Source organism: Poeciliopsis prolifica, unplaced genomic scaffold (genome assembly GCF_027474105.1).
Source record: "Poeciliopsis prolifica strain line A6 unplaced genomic scaffold, Auburn_PproV2 SCAFFOLD016, whole genome shotgun sequence".
In the NCBI taxonomy this organism is placed as follows: Eukaryota; Metazoa; Chordata; class Actinopteri; order Cyprinodontiformes; family Poeciliidae; genus Poeciliopsis; species Poeciliopsis prolifica.
The window spans coordinates 665,001-683,946 of NW_026562391.1; the positions used below are offsets into that span (position 1 = coordinate 665,001).

At 44.9% G+C, this 18,946-nt stretch overlaps 2 protein-coding genes across 2 annotated transcripts in view; both read right to left on the reverse strand.

The window, feature by feature from the left end:
- LOC129366826 (extracellular serine/threonine protein kinase FAM20C-like) overlaps positions 1–3,612 on the reverse strand; it is a 19,628-nt gene extending 16,016 nt beyond the window's left edge. The window contains exon 1 of the mRNA XM_055040882.1: positions 3,408–3,612. The gene's annotated coding sequence lies outside the window, so the exon portion shown is untranslated. The remainder of the gene's footprint in view (positions 1–3,407) is intronic.
- Positions 3,613–6,935: 3,323 nt separating this feature from the next.
- On the reverse strand, positions 6,936–16,821 carry nptxrb (neuronal pentraxin receptor b). The gene is made up of 6 exons (XM_055041517.1): positions 16,580–16,821; positions 15,647–16,389; positions 12,651–13,035; positions 11,167–11,408; positions 10,182–10,361; positions 6,936–8,020 (listed from the first exon to the last, which is right to left on the reverse strand). Exons 2-6 carry the CDS (start codon positions 16,382–16,384, stop codon positions 7,775–7,777), a joined length of 1,791 nt encoding a protein of 596 aa, XP_054897492.1. The 5' UTR covers positions 16,385–16,389; positions 16,580–16,821; the 3' UTR covers positions 6,936–7,774.
- Between the last annotated feature and the right edge of the window lie 2,125 nt (positions 16,822–18,946).

Below are 18,946 nucleotides of genomic sequence, written 5' to 3' on the forward strand. Positions count from 1 at the left end.
GTCTCGCTCACACTTGGCGTACAGCTTGATGTCATCCATGTAGAGTAGGTGACTGATATTGGCCCCATTTTTGAGTCTGTATCCGTAGCCAGTCTTGTTGATAACTTGGCTGAGGGGGTTCAGGCCTATGCAGAACAGTAGCGGGGACAGAGCATCTCCTTGGTATATGCCACATTTGATGGACACTTGTGCAAGTGGTTTGCAGTTGGCTTCAAGGGTGGTTTTCCACAGCCTCATCGAGTTTGCAATGAAGGCTCTCAGAGTCCTGTTGATGTTATACATCTCTAAGCATTCAATGATCCAAGTATGCGGCATTGAGTCATAGGCTTTCTTGTAATCAATCCAAGCCATGCACAGGTTGGTGTGTCGGGTTTTGCAGTCTCGGGCAACTGTGCGGTCTACGAGGAGTTGGTGTTTGGCTCCTCTGGTATTTACACCGATACCCTTCTGTGCCGTGCTCATGTGTTTATCCATGTGTTTGCTTATCTTGGCCGCTATGATGCCTGACATGAGCTTCCAGGTTGTGGAGAGGCAGGTTATTGGTCGGTAGTTGGGTGGGACTGGACCCTTTGATGGATCCTTCTGGATTAGGATTGTCTGTCCTTCAGTTAACCATTCAGGGTGAGTCCCACTTTGTAGCAGCTGGTTCATTTGGGCTGCCATTCGCTCATGGAGAGCAGTGAGTTTCTTTAGCCAGTAGGCATGGATCATGTCAGGCCCTGGTGCTGTCCAGTTTTTCATACCTGAGACTCTTTCTTGGACATCTGTCACAGTGATGGTTACCGGGCTTGCTCAGGGAGGTTGCTGTGGTCCTCTCGTAGAGAGATCAGCCACTGTGCATTGCTGTTGTGGGACGCCTCCCTTTCCCATATGCCTTTCCAGTATTGTTCCGTCTCCAGCCTTGGTGGGTCTGCTCTGTTGTTATTGTTACCCTGCCATTGAGAGTACACCTTAGCTGGTTGAGTGGAGAAGAGCCGGTTAATCCTTCTGGATTCATTCTCCCTTGTGTATCTCTTTAGGCGGCTGGACAAGGCTTGGAGCCTCTGTTTGGCAGTCTCGAGTGCTTCAGGTATGGGCATCTGCCTGTACTTTCTGGGTACTGGTCTTTTCATTGCACCCTTGTGGAGCTCTGACAGTTGGCTCACTTCCCCCTCCTTGTTACCTTGATTTTAGCCTCTAACCGTCTTTTCCATGGTGGGTATTGGGTCTCATGGTTGCTCTTATAGCCAAGTATCTCAAGGATCACTGATGCTGAGTTGTAGATCAGCTCATTGGTTTCTGTTATGGTGTTGGTAGGGATCGTTCTCAATGCTGCATTCACATTCTCAATGAGACTTTCAGATGGTACTTCACTCAGCCGTTGTAATTGGCGCCGCGGAGTCCTGGTTGTCATTCGGGTCATGATTCTCTCTCTCAGGTCAGCAGCTGTCTCGTTCAGCTCTGTTTCGCTCATTGGGGCCGTGTATCCCCTCACTGGGTGGGGACTTGTAGTTAAGTCCCCACAGTCCTGACATCCGGGTTCCTCCCTTTTGCCGTAGCATTTGTGTTGTATCTCGTCAATCTCAAGTTGTGATAGCAGTTGCCGTTTGCGGATGTTGGAACACTGAGCTACTAGTTGTTTAGCGCTTAGTGTTGACTGGGATGTCGAAGTAACCATTCCTTCCCCAGTCTTTGCATGTAACCTCTCTCACTAGGGTTACTTGAGTAGTAGCATTCCAACAGATCCACATTTTCATCTCTCGCCCATTTCCGTCTTGTTCCAGTAGCCCATTTGTCATCAAGGTGCTCTGGTTCCCCAACACCTGACGCAGACCTTGTTTGGCCGGGCGACGTCTGAGCCGGCATGTTATGCAACTTAGTATCTCTCATGGTATGAGGTAGGCAGTAGCTTGAAGGGTCTTGCCTAAGGACCCAGACTGGATTCGAACCCCCGCCCTCTCGGGTGATATACTGATGCCTTATGTATTGAGCTATCCAGTATATATATATATATATATATATATATATATATATATATATATATATATATATATATATATATATATATATATATATATATATATATATATATATATATATATATATATAAAACCACAATTTGTATTTATTTTTTACATAATTAAATTAATTGCTAGAAAAAAAAATAAAATCTGGTATTCTGAGGTGTTTCGGTCTGGTTGTAAAAAGCTTCACCTTTGGGAGTCTGCTGATTTAAGAAAAGATTAAAATAGCATAATTACCAACTGATTCTGGTAATTATGTTGCTTTTAAACCTGTAACTCAGGGAATCAGAGTATTTTCATTTCTCTTTGTGAGAGCTGCGTTGGCGTTTAAGGTGCAGCCTTGGATTGGTCTCGGTTTCACCTGACTGGCAATTTTTACGTCCACATGAGTGAGTTTGTGTCATCTTCAGTGTCTTGTGGCTGTGGGGAGCCTCAGGGCTGAATACTAGGTCCCTTCCTTTTCTGTGTCTCCTGTCCTTTGATTCCATTTTCAGGACATTTGGTACTTAATTTCACTGTTATGCTTTCAATAAACGTAATGCCCGCTATGTTTATCCTTTGTTGAAATTCCTAAGTGGAATAAAAGTGAGGAAGGTCCTGAATTTTTTGAGTTTCTATAATAATAATTTTAAAACCATATGAATCGTGTCTCTTTAACTCACCGCTTATGGTCTGAGGATGAAATTAGACTTAATTTGACACGTAATTTGACACATAATTCAGTCTGCAAATGACCAAAATCAAAACCGTTTTGTCCAGGCAGGATTTTGAAAAGACTGTCAGTTTGCTGCCTCAAGCCTTGGTCATGGTAACATGCTGTATTTCCATCTGATCACACAGAAGAGAATACATCACTGGTTGCTCTTTACTTTACAAAACTATATATTTTTTGGAGTTTATCATTTCAGATCCCTGAATTAGACAATAATAACTTCATCAGTTTGATAAAGCTGTATTTCTGATCACAGTGAAAAGCATTGATTTCTTGATGGAGATTACCTGGATTTTCTTTAAGAGAAATGGTTAGATAACCAAAGTATCAATCTTATCACTCTCGTATTGATCCAATACCGATACCCAACGTGGTATCGGCAGTATCGATATTTAGATCAATACTCCCAGCATTACTAGACGTCAAGTGGGGAAAATTACTGCCGATTTCAGAGAAATGAATCCAAGTCTACCCAGAACAGAATGCCGGAATAAACTAAGAAACTAAACACAACAGACTGACTCAAAACAGCAAAACCCAATAATAACTAAATACGGCAAAATGTTTTCTGTCAGCGATAAACTCTGGAGTACGGAACACAAACACTGGCGGATTGCGACAATGTGACATACCAGAACCCTGACAGGGAATGCGAATTCAGTGAAATATATTTAACCAAAAACACGACTTACTCAGTTTTTTGTCTCTTCAACTCCAGAAGGAAAGGATATGCCTCTTATGTCCTCTGTCCAGCAATGCTAATGAAACAAGCTGCTGTGAAGGAGCAGCCGTGGCATGGCTAGTAGGTCGGGCCAGGCTCAGGAGGAATCTTGCTGCCTGATCATCTGCCTCAGCAGTGACGGAGCAGTAAATAAGCCGTTTCACAGGTCACAACATTGCTGGGACACGATAGACTTTGTAAAGCCTGGCACATGACAACCACCGCAGATCTTCTAGGATGACTTGTGGCCATTCCAGTTTTTGCAGTTTGCCTTCACAAACCAGTTCTGCCAGTCTTATTTACTGTGTTCTCATGTACACCTCAGATGCACATGTCATATGAGGAAAATCAAAAAACCCCATCAGCTGACTTCAGCCTTATATGACTTCAACACAGCCATGTTGCAAACAAAAACACAACTTTTGTTTGCAACACAAATACAAATACAAACTGTATGGTGTTGTGTCATAAATGACAAATTATACGTAATGTGAAACCTACATCACAACTAGTTTAATTTTGAGGTAAGACAAACTCACTGGATCAATTGGACTTGTGTATTTTACACTTTGTGGCTCTGCAGCAATCTCTATGCATGTCCACAAATCCAGTGGCGAGGGAAATGAACATAAACTCTAAACGGTTCGCGTGCCGTCAACGCCAACTTTCAAAAGCAGAACTAAAACGGCCTTAAATCTATTTTTTTTCCAAAAGTGATTCCTTTCCTCCCCACCGCACCCTGTAAATCGTCTTTTGTCAATAAATAAATAAAAACAAAAAAATTACTCTTTTATTGTGCAATAATCACTTTTGCCCCTCCCCCCCCCAAAACAAAAAAAAACAAAAACAAAGGTTGACAATATGATTATTGTTTTATGACAAAAATGAAATTGCATTCAGACCCCTTTACTCTGCTACCCCTGGTTAAGAATATTTCAAAACATACCAGGAAGACCAACAAAGATGGGCTGAGGACTGCAGTCTTGGGTGAGTCAACGAACAGATGAACGAGACTCTGACCACAGACAGAGAGGGTCATGGCTGTAAGGAGAGTCTCACTGAAGTTGTTTCCATATTTATAACAGCAGCTTCACAGCAGTGAGGTAAGGTGTTCAGTGGCACTAAAATTCATCTGTTACCTTGGAAGTCTGAAGGAAGCTTCAACTCCTCAAACCCCGCAGGCGATATGAAAGAAAACTCAGTCATGAATATTTGCAGCAGGAATGAATATTTGAGCTCCTTCAGCTGGGCGAGGCGACAAGCAGTTTTTGTTTCTATCGTGAACCACCTCCCTCAGAGAGGTAATGAAGGTGGGCCGTATCCATAATTCAGAAGCAGATTGTCGGGGAGGGGGAGAAGAAGACCCCATGCGACTCTGCTGTTGTGACAGAGGCGATATAAACAGAAACATGGAGCCAAGAATATCAGCCAGGCTGTGAAGAAAATAAAATCTGCACTGACTGATTATCTAACCGAGTGATGTTGATGACTGACTCTTTTTTTTTTTGTCTTCTGACTTCACGCTTGCAGGTGACGCGCGTAGCTTTGATGCAAAATATGTTTTTCACATATTAGTTAAAACTGACACCATGTTGTGACAGATAATCTGCGATGAAAAATGCATCACCTTCATCTTCTTCTCGAGCTACTGTTACCGTCTGAAGAAACGCACAGCTCCCGACCAAAAACAACCAATCAGAGCCAGGAGGCTGGTCTTGCCGCTGTCAATCATCCTCTTGTTTTCTGCTCAATGTGCTAATGGCAGGGGAAAGAATTAATGTCACAGGAAGACTGTTCATCGCCATCATGGGAGGCTATGCTACCTAGCTAAGCATTCATGACAGGCTAGCTGTTGGGAAGACACTGTAGCATAGCAGAGAGCAAGGAGAACTGGGCCTAAGGCAGAGGAGCTAGATTTTTTCGCAGATTGACTCATACTATATTATCACAACATAGTGGCACTTTCAACAAATATGTAATTTTGATATATTATAAAAGTTATACTGCAGCCTTAAGCCTGTGCTCTGGCTGTAATGAGCTGTAAGAAATTACCTCAAAAGGTCAAAAACTCGAAGCAGTCTCATATCGGGAGAACACGGATTAAGTATTAATGTATTCTTTTGAAAGATTTCAATTGGTTGTAAAGGACAAAAGGATATTAATCTCGGGAGAGATTAATTATCTTGTGGTGTGCTGTCAGTGGGAGGCAAGAAAACGTGTGGGCCGATCAGCAGTCACGAATCCACACGGTCCTAGTTAAAGTCATGAGTAACGGCGTATGTCTGCTTCCAGAGCCAGAGCTCTAATGAGTGCTGCGACCATCTCACACATATGCACGCGTGTCCTCACGCTGTAAACACGTTGTGTGTGTCGTAATCCGACCACAGCTAAATGAAATCACTCAAGGCGTCGAAGCCTGCGGGGTCATCTGGGTCACACTGCGCGTTTTGCGTTGCGTGTCCGCAGGCGGTCCATGTGACGGTTCCATACTTTCATTTCTGCTTATTTGAAAACAGAGGCACACAAAAAGGGTTCCCGATGATGCAAATGGGGTGATGAGAAAGAAGAGAAGCAGATTTCGAGTCATTTTTCAGTATAGTGTTGACGGTCACGTTGCTTTGAATAGATTTTCTTTTGTCCTCTGAATAAATAAAGACATTATTTGAGAAGTGATTGTTCTAATTTTCTCGGGTTATGTGGGATTTCAGCTTTGAGGGGAAAAACATAAACAAGCATCGATATGCAACTTTCCTATTGCGGTGGAAATGAAAAACTGAGAAAATCAGACACAGTCGGGGACGAAAGGGTGCAGCGTTTCAAAAGCAACTTTTCTGTTTATTTGCTTGTTTTCTCTTTTTTCTTCTTCTTCAGTTAGATAAAGGCTTTTCTTCTTCACATAACAGCCAATTATATAACAGATTTCTTCATAGCTCAGGAATCAGTCCAATCAGTCCATTTACCATTGAGCATTTACTGAGAGGTTATAATTTCCTACTCAAATATTTCTTAATGGGAAAAATCTGATTCATTTGCAAGTTTACGTTTCTTTCTCTCAATTTTTTGTTTTCTTTTTACAAACAGGAAACACTCATGCAGACACACTTGTTTCATCTGGTTCACATTCAGGGAGCATCGCAGTTTCACCAAAGCGACACGCAGTCAGGGAGGCAAGGTGCGTGTTTTTCCAGAAGCCAGAAGAGATGCGTGTGTTGCGCAGCAGCAGATTTCAATTCGTCCCCTGACCTGCGGGACAGTGACGTATGAGACGTTCTTACAGCGAAGCAGGAGAGCAGGAGACTAGAACAGGGCGACATTACCAACAGGACGTTACAACTTGCACATTTAGCGTCAAACGGTTCTGCCGGGTTGTGGTGTGCGCTACAGAAAAATCCAAAATCACCATCACTCAACAGAATCAACACATTGAGAAGCAAAACAAAAACAAACAACAAAATAAAAAACTTTTTTCTTTTTTTTTTTTTTGATCTGGGTCAAAATGAGCACAAACAGCGTCTCGGGTTTCATAACGACCCTGACGAGCGGAGACAGAACCTGGTGTCACTGTGCTGTCTGAGAAACCTTAGAAATGGACTAACTGCAGCTTCATACATGACATGACATAACATAGCATAACCACAGAACCATCGGACCTTCTGCCTGTACAATCCCCTAAGGCTAAACGACAAGACGCGTCTCCGGCTGCGTTTCCACCGCAAATGTGCGCAAAGATGTCTCCATTTCCCTGCGAGTTGTCGGGAAAAGAAACACAATTTTGCAATTGCTGTGTCGCCGTCAAATGAGCGACGGCGTTGAAGTCATGCAAATACGTTGGTTCACACAATGAAAAGACATGCCGTGTTTGCGAGGTTTTGCGAAAGTTCGCAACTCATCCGATTGCAAACGTTTTCACCGAAAAATGGACGTTTCATCGAAATTGCCTCTTGTTTCCATTCGGCGAATTCCAATTTGCGCACGTATGCGGTCAGTGGAAACGCAGCTTTGCCGCGAGACGCGTCCTCATTGAGCCTGCGAAAGCCAGAAGCTGAGCCGCTGTGCCGCCTTTACAGGTGATTCTGTGACTGAAGGCGCCGCGTCTCGCTGCAGAAGTAAACACGTGTGCGTGTACACCAACACAAAGAACAAAACGAATACACCACTCTTTACAGCGCGGCAGCACAGGCCGCTCAGTAGACCGGCAAGTTTCCCCGCCCGCCTTGAAGCAAAATATACTCTAAACTCCGGCTTGGTACACTTTTAAACATCAGAATGGACTCCTACGTAGACCGCCAAACAGAGCCGTGATTGGCTGGTGATTGGCCTCCCCCCACCGTGAAGCGTTCACTGCTTGGGGCCGGAGGGGCCGGACCTCTGGGTGGCGTGGCAGGGGTCCAGAGACTCCTTGGTGGCGCCGTTGTAGACGTCTACGTCCTGATCGGTCCAGGGGGCGATGTTGCCCAGCGCCGAGGAGCTGCAGTCGGCGAGAGCGGCCACTTCAGCGGGCTTCAGCACCCGGTCCCACAGGTTGAACTGGGACAGCTCTCCAACCAGAGCCTGGGAGGCATCGAAACGGCCGCCGAGCGTGTCCTGGGGTAGAAAAACAAAACACTGTGACCAACAAGTGGCTGAACGTCTGCTGAATGTTTGCTCGTTTCATCTTAAGCAGTGCTTTGCCAAATATATTCATCCACTGAGCTTTAGCACCACAAACTTATGAGCAATTACGATAAAAAAAACAAAGCATGAAAAATGTAGGGAATTACATAAAAGTATGTCATTTGTCTGCAAATCTTATATACAATAGAAGTGGATCAATCGATCCAAAATATCAAAGATATTGATATCAGTATCGGATCAATATCAGCTTGATACTTCAGTTTCAAATTCCCTGTTGAAATTTGGATTTCATTTCAATATTGCAGTTTCTCAGCCTTAAACGCTTAAACAAAATTGTAACTTTTTTCTGCACTTTATCTGGGAATAAATGCACATAAACTTGTTCTACTTTTCTGTTTATCATGCTAATATGTTAATAATGTATATTGCAGAGACCTATTAACTTTGTCCAAATTCAGTCTTTAACAAAATACCTAAAAGCAAAACCTACAAAAACACCTAAACGTCAAAAGCTTGATGATACATCAAACCTAAATAATGAAGAGCTCTGATATTGATATTGGTATCGGTATTGGTATCAGGGATATCGACCCTTTATTTACTCCAGATCTTACAAAAAATAATTATGTGCTAATTTTTTATATCCCTTTATGCAGGATTTACATTTTGTCTGAATAACAGCAAAGCTGTGACCATCATCGGGGTTATACCAAACTGTGTTTTAATCCTTTTCTATCATCGTCATCAACTCATGCTTACAGTGACCTACTGTAAGTCTGTCGAGCTACAATGCTGCCAGGAAACCGGTCTACTACCGTGTTCTCTGACCTGCTTAAGCAGTAATGAAAAAGGATCAAAATCCTACAAATTCTACAAAAATAAGATTAAAACTGTTTATTCTACTCTAGGGCTGCCTCCTGAGGTTGTGGGGTGGAGGGATTTTCCAATAAAATCTAGTCAACACATCCACACAACAACAATCCATCAGCTGTTTACAGCAGAGATTAATGAAGTGCTAGTGCCATCGAAAACCTACCCATCAAATCAACCTGTTTAGCGTTGGTGCATCGCTTTATTGAATTGGAAGCCCTGCCAAGTGCTTTGCCAGGACGACGCGATGCAGAGTGAGCGCTCGGTTGTTTCTTTGACAGCAGCCAGGAGGGATTTCATTAACACAAGATTTGATGATGGTTATGTAACGCCACTGACTGACTAATGAAGGAGGGTGGCAACCAGCTGTACGGATCAGCACCGCTGATGCTCTTGAGGTCATCGGCTTCTCATCTGCTGATCAGAACTCCTGTCTACAGGGTTTCGGCAGACGTTTAATGGTCTTAAAGTGACAGAACAGCATGTTTTGTGATTCTCTCTACAGCCTTGACCCACATAGTGAAAAGGTTTCTTTTTTTTTTTTTTTGCACAGATTGCGCCAAGCCTCATGTGGATGGGCAACAGAAGTGAGCCAATGATTAAGACGAATGTTAAATTTACACAAAAAAGGTAGTTAGCTATATTAGCAGCCAGTTACAAGTGGCCTAAGCTGCCTTGTGTTTAGTAGACTACCTATTGGTATTTTCAGTTAAAGATTTCTGGGGCATTCTTTCGCTACAACTGCCTTCAGACCGCTCCCAGTCAGAAACAACCAATCAGAGCCAGGAGGAGGGTCTTAGCGCTGCCAGTCAATGTGCTGACGGCGGAGAGTCAACTTGCCACCACAGAACAACTGTTTATCTGCTATAATCCGTGGCTATGCTGACTAGCCTGAGCGTTCGCAACATGCTACGCTAGCTGTAGCAAAGAGCAACGCTTGACAGTGTGTCAAGACCCGCCTCCTGGTTCTGATTGGTCGTTTCTAGCCAGCACTGCGAAAAGACACGGGCTTTTCATAGATGACTCGTGTCAAACCATTCTCTAATGATAGAGGACAGTTTCAACAAATATGTAAAAAGTGTTATGATTATGATTAACATTTTTAAAAACACATTTTTGACATCTTGCAGCCTGCATTTTAGATACATGAATTTAAGTTGTTTCTGAGGACACCCTGACACCATTCATTCATTACAAAAACATTATTCCCACATAAATGGCCCATTGTCCAACATTCTCTCCCTCCATCTGTCCAGCCCACCTGCTCCTGTCCCAGTATAAGGACTCCTCCAGGCTTGATGGGATGCCAGGCAGCCAGTCCCTCTCCTCTGCCCTTCATCTTGCCCCCCTGGTAGGCCTTCCACACGCCGTCTCGCAGGGTCCAGCTGACGCAGATGTGCTGCCACTCATTCTGGGGTAGGGACAGTGGAAGCTGCGCCACCTAAAGGTAAAAAAGAAGGGGGGAAAAAGCGTGATGGTGGTGAATAACTTGTGTTTCACCTCCTGCAGCTGTAAACAGACACAGTAGCAGCACATTATAAGGATGCAAAGTTCAAGTATTTTTTTTGTCATTCTGATTGAATGAAAACAATCTGTTATTTGCTGGTGGTGAGGTTTATTTTACCTGCGCTTTCAGTTGCGAATGCTTGCATGTCAACAAAGTACTTTTCATACAAATCGCGCAGCTTTTTGGTCCTCTTGGTGTTCCATACATGAGAAGCACAAACATCAAGAGAGGAGCGCAGCGTGGCGGGCGCAAATTTAGCGACGGAATGTGAAACATAAAACGCGACACCACGTAAAAGTCTTTGTAAGTCTTGCTTACAAAGACTTGTGCTGCGCACACTCAGGTTGGTGACATGAAGACGACAAAGCAGAAACGCAGCTTTTTTTTTTAGCTACACTGCATAAAAAGTGAGGGTGTTTAAACGTCTCACCATGGAAAGCGTGGGTGTTGAAACCCCCATGGCGAACGACAGCCATCGTTATTTAGCTTTAGCTCAAAGAAACCTCTGGGACACGTTTTGCCTTTTACTTTGCTCAACTTTCAGCAAATCTCTTCCGTGACGTGTCATTTCCAGCCCTGCCAGATCGGTATGGGTTGAGATTAAACCTCAGATATCAGCATCAGTATCGGTCGAAATACCAATCAGCATCAGTATCGGAAGTGGGAAAAAAAAGTGGATCGCTGCATCCCTGACAGGTGTTGATTTTCGACTGATAGGTGTGACTAAAGCTCTCTGTACCTTGTCGTTTATGAGCAGCTCGACAGGATTGTGGACCCCCTGCAGCAGGACCAGCTCGTTGGGCTGCCCGGGCACGGAGTACGAGAAGGGGGTCCCGATGCCCCCCTCTTTGGGCTTGAGCCACACACAGGCGGTGAAGGCGTACATCTCGGTTATCTCTTTCCTCACCAGGCCGTGCATGTAGCTGGTCCGCAAGGGCAAGGAGAGGACGAAGCCGTCGGGAAACGAAGGCTCTGTCAGCGCTGTGGAGACACAGAGCAAAGAAATGAAGAGAAGTCAGGAAGCATGACGCAATGAGAAAGAAAGGCCGACAGGTGTTCACTTCAGTGACAAACCTCTTTATTTCGGTTATTTTCGGTAATAGTATATTGACCCTCAAAGGAGAAACTTTTATTTAAATTCAGTCAAAATATCAAACTACCATTAAGGCATTTTTCTCTTCTTATTCAGTCTTAGAACGTTTCATTTTGGCATTTTTATAGGACTGGATCAACGTGGAAAATGAAAATGAGAGAATGGGGGGAAAAAATGTATTTCCAGGCTTTACTCCACGCTCCATTGCTTTAAATGCGTTCCTTCTTCCATTCCTTGGGTCATTATTTCTTTACATTCTTTCTTTGTAAAGAAAGAGTGACCCCCTTCACGTGGGGCCCTGGAGTTTTTCGGTGTGGGCTCACCGAAAAAGGGAAGGCGGAACATTTTTCTGCCGGCGGTTTGTTTTCAAAGCGTCTGACTGCAAAGCTGGATTGTTGCTCGCCTGTTTCTGGCCTCTAAATTTGTGACCATATGCAGGGGAGACATTCACTTAGTCATATGTTTTGGAGAGAAGTGAAATGGTTGACAAGAGCAGTGGCAGAAGTATTATTGAGGACCCACGTTTCAGTGAATCGGGTCTTGGATCTGGGGGACGGTTGAAACTCCGGGAAGAATCTGACCCATTCACAAAAAACGTCCCCCTCCCGTTTGACAGGCCAGGTGAAATTTCGAAGAAGTCTGTGGTTTTTGGGATAAAATAGCATTGCGCTTGGGAAATTGAGGTTTTGACGAGGTACAGGATAAATGAGGACCCACGGTCATTGTGCCTGGTCAGTGTTCTTGAAGCTTCCTGTCTTCGAATGCCCAGATTTTTATTTGAAATGTACGTATTGATGGTTTTCAGTTTTCCAGTGGTTTTCTGCCTTGAGACTTGACGACACAGAGGCTTAAACGACCAAATTAAATTCAAACTTAATGGACTCTATTTATAGCTGTATTATTTGCGCGCCCCCTGTCCCTGCTTGACATTTCCCAACCCTCAGCCCTCATTAGCCGTCTTATTTTCATCCACGCGGTGTTTTTTCCGCTGCTGTGATGACCCAGTTCACCCGCGGCGCTCGTTAAACTTTCATTTCGGGCGCCGCTCTCGGCGCTTTTCATGTCAGCGCGCGCGCCGGTGCGGTTGTCCGCTTCCTCCTGGGTATCGGATTACTCCCACAGACACTCACTGTGCTCCAGCTCCATGATGCGGTGGTTGACGGAGTCGATGCCCTTGTCGATCTTCTCGTGCTGATCTTGCGTCTCCTTCCTCATGCCCTGGCGCTCCTTCTTCAGCAGTTTTATCTTCCTCTCCAGTTCCCCTTCGAGGTCCTCCACCCTCCAGACGCCCTTTCCCCGGCCGGCGGAGCCTTTGGAGGAGGTCGGCCTGGAGCCGTGGGGGTGCGGGGAAGCAGGACGACGGCTTCCCGGCGTACCCCCCGCCGCAGGGGACGGAGAGCCGCCGGCCGCCGAAGACGGAGTCCTGCCGGTGTCCCCGGTCTGGGCGTTGCCGCCGCCGATGCCACCAGCGACCGATGAGTCTGTGAGGTTGAGGGCTCCGGGGCCGATCTCCGCCTGTACAGCGGAGGGGACAGATGTTAATCTTTGGCAGTGCGGAGAAGCAAAAGGTCAGACACGAACAGACGCTAGCGAAGAAGAACAGTGGTACTAAAAGGCATATATCATGCAGAAACAAAGACAAGGCTTCTAGCAGCTGTTTCAGCTCCATGATCTTTATGCCAAACTGAAAACTTACAAGAATCTATGGCACTCAATTGGGACCATAAAGTTTGTTCAAAAGAGAAAAAAAAAATTGAAACTGAAACAAAAACAAAAACTGGAAGCTGAAAAAAACCTGAATATTAAAAGTAACTTTGAATTTATTATATTTTTTTCAGTTTCAAATCTTCTTTTCAATTTCAAACATGTTTAAGTTCTTTTTTTTTAGGTTCACAATGTTTTTCTTTTGAACAAACGTCACGGCCCCAATTTAGCTCCATGTGCGTGGATGACATGACAAACCTGGACAACAGATGATGTGAAAATTGCAAACCTTACAAACAAACTGATACAAACTTTCATCTTAACTGAGCGGCTCAACGTATGGAAACCCTTCAGCATCTTTGCTCTTATTTAAAACATTTCATCTGATCCCCGGATGTTCGATTTGAACAACCTTTAAAGGCATTATTTGCTCAAATAACTATGTTGCCTTCAGTTGTTATAGATATGATATTTATACACATGTATCAAACATGAAAACGGAATTTGACTTTGAAATTGGGCCTCTGTCTCTTTAAGAAGATTCTGTTCTTTCTTTGCCTTCATCAACAATGCCACATGCTACAATGCCGTTATGCTCTTCATTTGACGTTATAGGATTTCATTTCCATCAAGCCAGTTGTTTGGTTTGATCCATGACCTTATAATAACAGATTTGGATTAAACCTCATTGTGTCAAGCCCTTCTTAAGATTAAATCTTACACATAACAACATTATAGCTCAATTTTATTTGTCAGTGGTTGTCTACAAAACACTTCCTAAAGCTGCTTTTTTTTTTTTTTTTTGCAATGCAATGCAAGTGTTTTAAAATAAGCTGCTGCCGTACTGATGATCACTCAAGCCGTTAATAAGATGCAGAGCATAAGCTGGAGAAAATAATAAATAACGTGTCTGCGAGGCTGCCGTAAACAGAGGCAAATCCGCAGGAGCGGATGAGACGTTTGCGAGGGCGGTGTGTAATATCAAGAGAGTTGCTGAGGCGGTGTGTCTCCACATCAAGGATATAAATTCACACTGATGGAGACAAGCTTGGGACTGCAATCACCGAGGGCTGGCAGCGGTGCGGCAGGGCCGCTGTGTGTGCTTGAGACTTTCTTCACCTTGCAAGGGCCTTTCTCCTTTTTCAACGTTGCATGGATTGATGAGGTCCGACGCGATAAGAAGAGCTGCAGTTTCTGGGTCGCGTGATGTGGGCAGCTAAGTTTTGATGTGAGTTTATTTTGGGTTCAGCGTGAGGGTCAGGCTTCAGAAATAAACGGACGTCAATGTCAAGGTAGAAAAACAAAACCATGCGTGTGTGTGGATAAACATACATCTTTTGTGTCTCAATCTCAGAACACACACACACACACACACAGACACACACACACACACACATATGCCTTCGGTCTCTAAACCTCCAGCAGCCTTTTTCCCGTCCGGCCAGCTTCATGTTTTATTTACGACAGCGTCCGAGGGTTGGATGCTGAGCAGGCAGCCGACATAATGGGGGGCGGGGCGCGCTGGGATGCATGCAAGGTTCCGGCTTACGTGGAAAGATTTCCCCTGAGTCCGTGGGAGCGGGAGCAAAGCATGATGGGCATTTGTCTCAAGACGAGTCGGTTTGTAGAGCGGAGGGGGAGGAATAAAGACGGACAGGCGGCCCGTCTCACATTTCTGTGAGATGATTCAGTGATTTCTCTCGCTCAAAATATATGAGCCTCATTTTCCAGCAGCTGCCCAATGCATAAGCAAACCAGGATGCTACTTTGGACCTCCAGGCCAGCAGGGGGCGCTTGACTCCACGCAGAGCACAGACATCAAACTGTTTTTGGATAATGAACCGACTTTAAAATTTGCTATAAATATTAAAAATGAGGATTAGAAACAGAACCAGGGTCGTAAATCCCATCTCATTATTGGGGGCCATGAACAGGAACATTTATTAAAGCAGTTTGGGGGGTCGGCAAAGTTACAATGAAATGTAATTGAAGCTCCAGGACCAAAAGTGACTAGTAACGCACATCAAACACGTTTCATTCTCAGCAAACAGCCTGCAGAGATGTAAAACTAAAATTCAAATGTTGATTCAACACGAGTTTTGTTCAGTCTAATCTCTGCCACACTTTTACAAAAATGGACGGTTCTAAATAAAAGAGCTTCAATGAGTCAGTCCTCTTCATAAAATTCCTCATAAACGTTGATTTATATCCTTTATGATGATACTTTGACTGAATCATGATGATTCAGTCAAAGTAATAAAATGAGGACCTAAAATGACGTCACGACTTGGTTTCAGGGGTTCACTGCGGGGTCATTACTGTCCCCCATCTTTCTGCTCGATCTCCTTTCAGCCGTGCGACAAGCACGTTTAGGGAACTTTATACAAACGGATTTTTGTCATCGTCACGTCCACACACACACCTCTAGTTTTTCGATCCGGTCCTTCAGGTCCATGATGGCCCTGGCCAGCTCCTCCACCGCCCGGGCCGTCTGCAGCTGCGCCGCCGAGGTGGAGCTCACGTCGTCCCCGGCCATCACGCGGCGGTTCCCGTTCCACACCCCGACGCTCCGCGCCGGCGTGGTCCGCTCGTCCTCCAGGCCACTCTCACACTCACTCAGCTTGCCCGTCAGCTCTCGGATGGTCCGCTGGTCCATGAGGATTTGGTCGTTCTGCTGCAGGACCATCTGCCGGAGGTTCTCCGCTGTCGTCCGGAGGTCTTCGTCTCCGCCGTTCCTGTACGGAGGCTCGTCCGCCTGCTGCGGCTGCTGCTGCTGCTGCTCGCGTTTCTGCCTCAGGTCTTTGGTCTTACACTCCCCAACAGGTAGAGGGGTACAAATCAGCCGACTGAAGCTGTGCTTCGCCGACCCGCCCGCCGTCTCCTTCCCCAGATTCAGCTCGTTCAGCGTGGGGACCTCCAGGTCGATGCCGCCCAGCCCGTTGTCCACTTCGTAAGACCCGGGGCCGTGCAGAGCTCCCAGCGGCCCGGCGTGAGCCACCGACCCGGACTCCAGGGGCTGGATCAGCGCCTCCGAGGTCATGGTGCCGTTGTCGCCGGCGGTCGCGCCGCTTTTCCGGGGATAAACGCTGGCGATGATGCAGATGACCGCGCCGAGGAAGGCGAGAGAGCCCGCTCCCACCAGCACCAACACGAACTTCATCGCGCCTGCGAAAGCCGAGGGAAAACAGAGCGGATCAATCGCCTTCACAAACATGCAGCATCACTCCGCGCCGCAACGGGCAGGAGGACGCGAGCCTTGCGATCACGACAAGCCCAATAAGTGCTCACGAAAACAAGAGATGTTATTATTATTATTATTATTCTTTTTTTTATCAGGAGAAAACATGACGCTTACGTCGACTTGAGCTGATTCCAGAAGCGCCGCCGCGTCCTGTCCGTCGTTCCTCCCTCTGAGTGCGATACTGATGGCACCGCGGCGTCTCGACCTGCGGGGATGGATGCTCTCCGTCTCTGCGTTGCTAAGCTGCGCTCTCCTCCGCGCGTGCGTTGCCATGAGGACGGCTGCCGGAGGAGGAGCGTGACTGGTGAGAGGAGAGGTTGAGCTGAGCCTCCCTCCAGCAGCTGCGCGAAGCGAACAAGAAAGGCCGCGATGGATCCGTGGGCGCGCGAGCGTGAGAGAGAGGACGCGCGCGCGCGCCTCGCCGCGTGTGTCTCTGTCGAGGTAGGTTGTTTTGGAAAAAAACCCTTTTTTTTTTTTAACATAGTGTGAATAGTGTGAAGCCCACCACTCACCGCATCAACACTGACATGTCGTTCACTGTATGGGACTACCGAGGTGTCCAAAGTGTCACTCCGGAATATTAAAAAAAAAGATAGAAAAGACGTGTTCAACTCATTAAAGTCTGAATGAATCACAATAAACCTGTTGAACATCAGGCTTTGCTTTTATTCAAAAGTGGACCTTCCAGTTCATCAAACCGCATAAAGTGTCCCGTATCCTGCAGTCGCTTCTGACAATAGACAGAATGTTTTTCATGCCAAGAAACCGAAAAACAGTCAACCCTCAACGATTCACAGATTTGTTGACAGTTGTACATACCTAAATGCCCACTCATATGTTCAGTGGACATATTTTAGAGAAATATAAATATGTCAGTTTTTGAACCCTCTATTCATTCTTTATTACCCGACGCCATTCTGCACAGATCCGGCATTAAAGTTGAGGGGAAACATGCAACGATGTCTAAGCAGCTTTTCTTTGGGCCGGCCTTGAGGGTCACCGTCACAAAAATCTTTTGAAAGGCACCAAGGACAAAAACTCAAAATAATCTGTATTCCTGTTTAGCTCACTTACAGTTGAGCCCATCCTTAAGCCCGCGTGCACACATGCCATTTCATAAGCCGACATCCGTGCCAAGTCACGTGTCTGTGCATTCACAGATGTGACACAAGCCTAATATGTAATTAATGCAAAACTGGGTCACAAACACACAATTTTGTTTTGGGTGGGAAAAAAAGAATATGGAAATAATAATGCCAATTTCACAAACTCAAGCAGTTTTCTTTTTTAACCATTTTTTATCCTCCTGTAAGTATTTTTGCAACATGAAGAAGGACTACGAGTTACTGTAAGCTTTAGACCAGTACTTCTCAAATAGTGGGGCGCACATCCCCAGGGGGGCGTTGCAAAATGTCAGGAGGACTTTATAATTGTCTTTATTCATGCTTGATAAAACAAGCCTCCGGCCACTAGGTGGCAGCAGTGTTCAAACTAATCAACAGGCTGCCTACACGGCCTTGTTGTAAACGGAGCCAAATTACATGTGTTGAATCAGTGTTCAGTCAGTGACTGAACACCGACATAAAAATCCAAATGAAAAACAGCTAAAGATGACACACAGCATGTTTCAACTCCGTCTCTCTAGCAGCACAGTGGAGAGACGGTGGCAGGAGTTGTTTGAACTCTTCATCGCAGCATCAAAACACAGAGATGAAAACCCAGCATGCCCTTAAAGTCCCTCCAAGTCTCAGTCCTCCTGAAAACACACATATAATCCTGAAACCCTAAAAACAGTTTAACAGCGACACCCTGTGGAGGATTTGGGTATTGAACTTTAATAATCTATGAATAAAATAACCATTCTATAATACAAACAGGCATGTTTTTCTATTATTATTATTATTTTTGTATACATTAAATGTAACCAGATGTTGGTGACAAGCCAAGTAATCCACACATATGATGACATCAAAACAAACTCCTCTTAAAATAAAGTTATGTCTCAATAGCTGGAACAACACATCTGACCAGTTTCTCCATACAGGACACATCTTAAAATGGTGATAAACAAGAAAGAGTGTTCAACAAATTATTGTGTGTTCAATACTTATTATACGTGTAGTATTATTATTCTAATTTTTTTTTTTACCCATCTCTTCATTTGCGCTCTAATTTGCATTGATTTATGTGTGCAATTCTTGAGTTGTCACCAACAGTTTTTGAACTTCTTGTCAATAGCGATATTACAAAAACATATTTATGGTGAAAAATACTGAAATGCTGAGTACTTATTTTACCCGGTTTTCCATCACGTATACAGTCTGAGCTGCAGTGAAATAGTTCAAATTATAGCTTCTTTTTGTGCTCCAATGGCCTAGTTAAAGTCCAGACCCATAACCAACTGAGATTGATGTAACATAAGCTCTAAATCTGACCAAGGTTGTTCCCTTTTTACAAAGAACAGGCAGAATAAATCAATAA

Coding starts and splice junctions, on each gene's coding strand:
- nptxrb (XM_055041517.1), bottom strand. CDS start 16,384: ATGAAGTTCGTGTTGGTGCTGGTGGGAGCGGGCTCTCTCGCCTTCCTC. Junction 11,409..12,650: donor CATCATGGAGCTGGAGCACA/GTGAGTGTCTGT, acceptor GTGTCTCCACAG/CGCTGACAGAGCCTTCGTTT. Junction 8,021..10,181: donor TTATACTGGGACAGGAGCAG/GTGGGCTGGACA, acceptor TTTCTACCCCAG/GACACGCTCGGCGGCCGTTT.